We start from the raw sequence: 4,596 nt of genomic DNA, 5'->3' as shown, positions 1-4,596 counted from the left end.
TGGTTGCGCTGTGCCCTTGTCCATGTGCGTGTCTGTGTCCCTCTTGCCCACTGCAGCCCCAGTGTTTCTGTTTTGCAGGCAGAACTTGTACCTCCTCTCCATCTGCTGAGGAGCAAACCACCTACCCACTGCTGAGCTCTCAGGGTCTGAGCTTTGCAAGGCCATGTTGGTGGATCATTTCCATTTGCCAGTAGTAAATGTTCTCTGGGGATTGATTCTGGGCTTCCTCTAGAGTCATGTGTCGCTGGGGAGCTGCAAGGGTGGCTGTAGCTAAGGCTTGTCCCTGGGGAGGGACAGCAGAGCCAGGGCAGGAGCCACAGGGTGGACACCTGGGGACCTAAGTGCTCTTGGAGTGAAAACTGGCACTGGCTCAGCTACAGAGGCAGCTGAGCACAGGTTTCATGACTTAGGGGAAGCTGGGGTGGGATTAGGATTTCTATCCAGAAAGCCTGTTGGTAGCTGGCTCCTCATTGTTGTCACCATGACTTGAGGCAAGAGAATCACTGTATTAGCAGCTCCTGGCACAGTAGATTTTCACCTTGATGCCTGTCCTTGCAGGGGCCACAACACAAGGTTTCTCTCTCTTCCTGCCCATTGCTGTTCCAGGATGAACTGCTCTGCTGCCCCAACCTAGTCAGTGCTAACTGCAGATGAAGCTTTTCTAAAGGTCACCAGCTCATCTGGAATTCATTTCAGGTCTCCAGTTGCTGTGGAGGGAGTGAAGATGCTGAGCACAAGTTGGGGGATGCTCAACTTTCCCAGCTCTGGAGAACATAATCCTTCCCGTGGGGACGGAGGCGCAATGCAAAGGCACAGGGTACAGGTTATCTCCCTCCAGACTGTGAGCACCAGCAGCAGCATTACGAAAAAAAAAACCCAAAAAAACCCTACGCTGAGTGTTTAATGAGGAGGTGTTACTGCTGAGCTGCATCACCTTTAAACTGGAGTCTGGCTGCTCGCCCAAGGCTGTTTGAGGCAGTTCCTCTAACCTGGTGTGGAAATGACCACAATCAGCCTGGCCTGTCCACAGAAGCTGATTTGGGAGAAACTTTCCTCTGATACGTGAGGAGACAAGGGAGGGTAGTAACTCGCCGTGGGTTGCCCTCCGTATCGGGAGTTCTTTTCCCCATAGCATCGCCCTCGCCCGCAGTCCTTGGCATCCTTCCGGGAGAGGCATCCCGCTGGCCGAGGAAGGGGCCATGGGTTTGGGCAAGGCAAACGGGGACAGCGCTGCCGGGACAGCCACGGACGGTCAGGCCAACCCCCCTCCCCCCATCCTCGGCCCCGACGCAGCCACGAGGCAGCAGCCGGGGTGCAGGGAGCGCCAGCGGGAGCCGGGACCGGCCGGAGCGCGGGCGGAGCCGCGTCGCTGCCCGCCCTGGGCGCCGGCCCGTGGCGGAGCCGGGGTGATGGGAGCCCTATGCAAATCAGGGATTGGCACGGTGACCAATCAGCGCCGTGGCGGCAGCGGCGGTAGCCAATGAGACGAGGCGTGCGGCGGGCGGGCAGCGATATCCGCGGCGCGGCGGCGGCAGCGCGGGCAGTGCGGCGGCGGGCGGCGCGCAGGGCAGAGCGGCGGGAGCTCGTGCGGGTAAGGGCGTGCTCGGCGCGGGCGGGGACGGCGCGGGCCCCGCGCGGTGTAACGGCGTTTGTCTCCCTGCAGGCGCCGGGATCCTCTGTGCGCGGCGCTGCTTGAGAGGCGGGGGCGAGGGGCCGCTGCCTGCCGGCCATGTCGGGCCGGGGAAAGTCCGGCGGAAAAGCGCGGGCCAAGGCCAAGTCGCGCTCGTCGCGGGCCGGGCTGCAGTTCCCCGTGGGGCGGGTGCACCGGCTGCTGCGGAAGGGTAACTACGCGGAGCGGGTGGGCGCCGGGGCGCCGGTGTACCTGGCGGCCGTGCTGGAGTACCTGTCGGCTGAGATCCTGGAGCTGGCGGGCAACGCGGCCCGCGACAACAAGAAGACGCGCATCATCCCGCGGCACCTGCAGCTCGCCATCCGCAACGACGAGGAGCTCAACAAGCTGCTGGGCGGCGTGACCATCGCCCAGGGCGGCGTCCTGCCCAACATCCAGGCCGTGCTGCTGCCCAAGAAGACGCAGAGCTCCAAGAAGTGAGCGCTGTCCCCCCCTCCCCCTGACCCCGGCTCCCTTCTCACCACTGCCTCACCTCTCCTCCCTGTGGGGCTGGGGTTCTCCGTCCTGCTCCTCAGCCCAGGCTGGGTGGTGAGACCTGGCAGCATCCCACCAGCCCTTCACTAGCCCACCTGGCCTGGGCTGTGGCATGGTGCTGGGCAAGCATGGGTGAGGTCAGGCCTTGCTTGTGCTCCCGCTCTCCCTCTCTTCCCTCTGGAAGAAGTGGTTTTGGAGGAGGCAGCTGGATCACAGCTCTTGGCAGTGGTGACATCTGGAGCCGTGTGGTTAGGTCACGGTGCAGCGCTACCGGTAGCTGCTGAGGATTGTTGTAGCTGGCAAAGGGACGGACACAGGCACCCCCGGCTGCCTCTCCCCTCCGCCAGCCCTGGGACTGTGCAGGGCCCCCCCAGCTGGTCCTGCTCGCCCTGGTGTGTACTCGCTGCTGCCGTGCCCCCGCCTCCATCCTCAGCAATGCCATCCTGGCCGCACTGCAGCTGCGAGGGCAAGGGGCTGGAAAACGTGAAGAGGAGAAAAAGTTTCTCCATTGGCAAGAAGTGGCTGTTAGTCTTAGTTTTGTTCATGGTAAAACTAGTGCATTGCCTACTGTAGAGAAGCTTTGGTCCCATTTATTTTCAGGTCTCTATTTTTGGGAACATTCCTGTAAAGTCACTTCCTTGCAGCTCCCTGTCTCGGTGGGTGCTGGGGTATTCGGTGTTCCCACATGCTGTGGGTCCTGGTGGCGGGGTGGGGTGGAGGCTGCGGTGACAAATCCCCTCGGAGAGCGTCGCAAGGTCAGGCGCCCGCCGGGAGCGGGAGCTGCCATCTTCTGCCATGGCTCCCCTCCTCTCCCAGCTGCAGAAGCCCTTCGTCTTGCTGAGAGCTACCCTGTACCCTGGTTGCACTTCTGGAAACAACATACCGTGTCTCTTTTTTGTTGTTGTTCGTTTGTTCAGCACTATTTCTGGCTTTGAGAAATAAAGTGATGATGATATCTGTTAACTGTAACCCTTTATGGATTAATATTTCTTTTGAAAACCACTAGAGTTTGTATTAAAGCCCACTCCTGGCTAGTGCCATATATATTTCCTGGCTGTGTGGCTAATGTGGAGCATGGGGGCAGGATAGCTGTCCCGTGACCCCTGGAATAGGTAATGCAGAGACAGCTCTCCTGCTGCCCAGCGCAGCCGCTTCTGTGAGGCCAATAGTTGTGTGCATGCAGCAGTGTCGAGGCAATCAGACCTAGACCTTCATCACACGTTTTTTAAGTAAAACAGAGTATCTTCTATTTATGTGCTGTAAGTAGCATGTGTTCAACCTATTGAATCAGCTGTTAATCTTGTGGATGAAGTAATTTACTCTGGATCTGAGTTTAATGTTACCTAGAGTAGATGAACCTGGATGCTTGTCAGCTGGCTTTATGCAGGGGTTTTTCATTCTGATATGTGGGAGCAGTGTGTTCATTGGTGTCAGTGCTGATGGGGGTGTCGAGGTGTCCTACAATTCTGCTGGGGTGTCCTGACCTCTGTGGGTGTGGACAGCAGGGCACAGCCCCCCCTGCAGCAGCACAGACCCCCTGGGATCTCTGCCTCCTGCACAGGGCCTGTTACCATCAGCGAGGTGGGGATGAGCAGCTTCCTTTCTGCTGCCCAGTGTGGTGGTCAGTGTGTCTGTATCCTAGTGTCTTGTTCTCTCCCTCTTGTTTTCTTCAGGACCAGCATTCTGTAAACCTGAGAGTGCTTTGTATTTCTTAGAAAAATACAGAACTTGTGATTCTGAAAAGAATGGTGCAAACCTGATACCTGATTAAACTGGTTCCCTGTTGAATGCTCTTAAATGTGCTGTGTCGTGTCACCTCACCAAACTCACAGAGTCTGGCAGGCTCTCTGGTGTCTGGCTCTGTGTTCTCCAAGGGGGAAGGACGAGTAAAACGCCAGACAGGACCACTGCTAGACTGTGTGTTTGCCCTTCATTCAGAGGGTCTTTTCCTACCCTAGGAGCAGATAATACTGTTGTCTGGTTCTTTTCCTGCACTGCCTGCTTGTTCTGTCAATGAGTACCAGGAAGCTTCAGCTGTTCCTGGCTGGGTGCAGTGGAGGAGGAGTGAGGCTGGACCCAGGACCCTCCCCCAGTGCTGAAGGTGCCCCATGGGCTGCTCCAGGAGTCTTTGGGTGACCTTGCAGGCAAGCAGGCAGAGATGAGAAAAGCAACCCTGAAGGGAAAGAACGAACTTGCAGATGCAAGGCTGTTTGTTACTCTCAAACCCTCTCCTTTGTTGGACATTGCCAGATGGCTGTTCTGGAGGCTGCTCTACAAACCAGTATTGCACCGTTTGGGTTTCAGGGAGGAAAGGTTATGGGAGGCTTGGGTGACTCCCGGTGGTGTTAGAGTTGGGTGCCGGTTGGTGTGTGCAGGGCTGTAGGAGGTGTGGGGCCAGGCTGGGGTGCTGGGCTGGTCCCTGTAGGGCAGTG

General features: G+C 57.9%; 1 protein-coding gene across 1 annotated transcript; it reads left to right on the top strand.

Moving 5' to 3' along the window:
- The first annotated feature begins 1,499 nt into the window (after nt 1-1,499).
- Nucleotides 1,500-3,962, top strand: LOC106861843 (histone H2A type 2-B). The gene is made up of 2 exons (XM_014890505.2): nt 1,500-1,591; nt 1,664-3,962. Exon 2 carries the CDS (start codon nt 1,730-1,732, stop codon nt 2,108-2,110), a length of 381 nt encoding a protein of 126 aa, XP_014745991.1. The 5' UTR covers nt 1,500-1,591; nt 1,664-1,729; the 3' UTR covers nt 2,111-3,962.
- Nucleotides 3,963-4,596: the final 634 nt, after the last annotated feature.

Source organism: Sturnus vulgaris, chromosome 11, assembly GCF_052056855.1.
Source record: "Sturnus vulgaris isolate bStuVul1 chromosome 11, bStuVul1.hap1, whole genome shotgun sequence".
NCBI classification, from domain to species: Eukaryota; Metazoa; Chordata; class Aves; order Passeriformes; family Sturnidae; genus Sturnus; species Sturnus vulgaris.
The sequence above is the reverse complement of the archived record's forward strand: the minus strand, read 5'-3'. Positions and strand labels throughout refer to the sequence as shown.

Bases quoted from the DNA above. Each gene is read 5' to 3' on its own strand.
- LOC106861843 (XM_014890505.2), top strand. From the start codon at position 1,730: ATGTCGGGCCGGGGAAAGTCCGGCGGAAAAGCGCGGGCCAAGGCCAAG.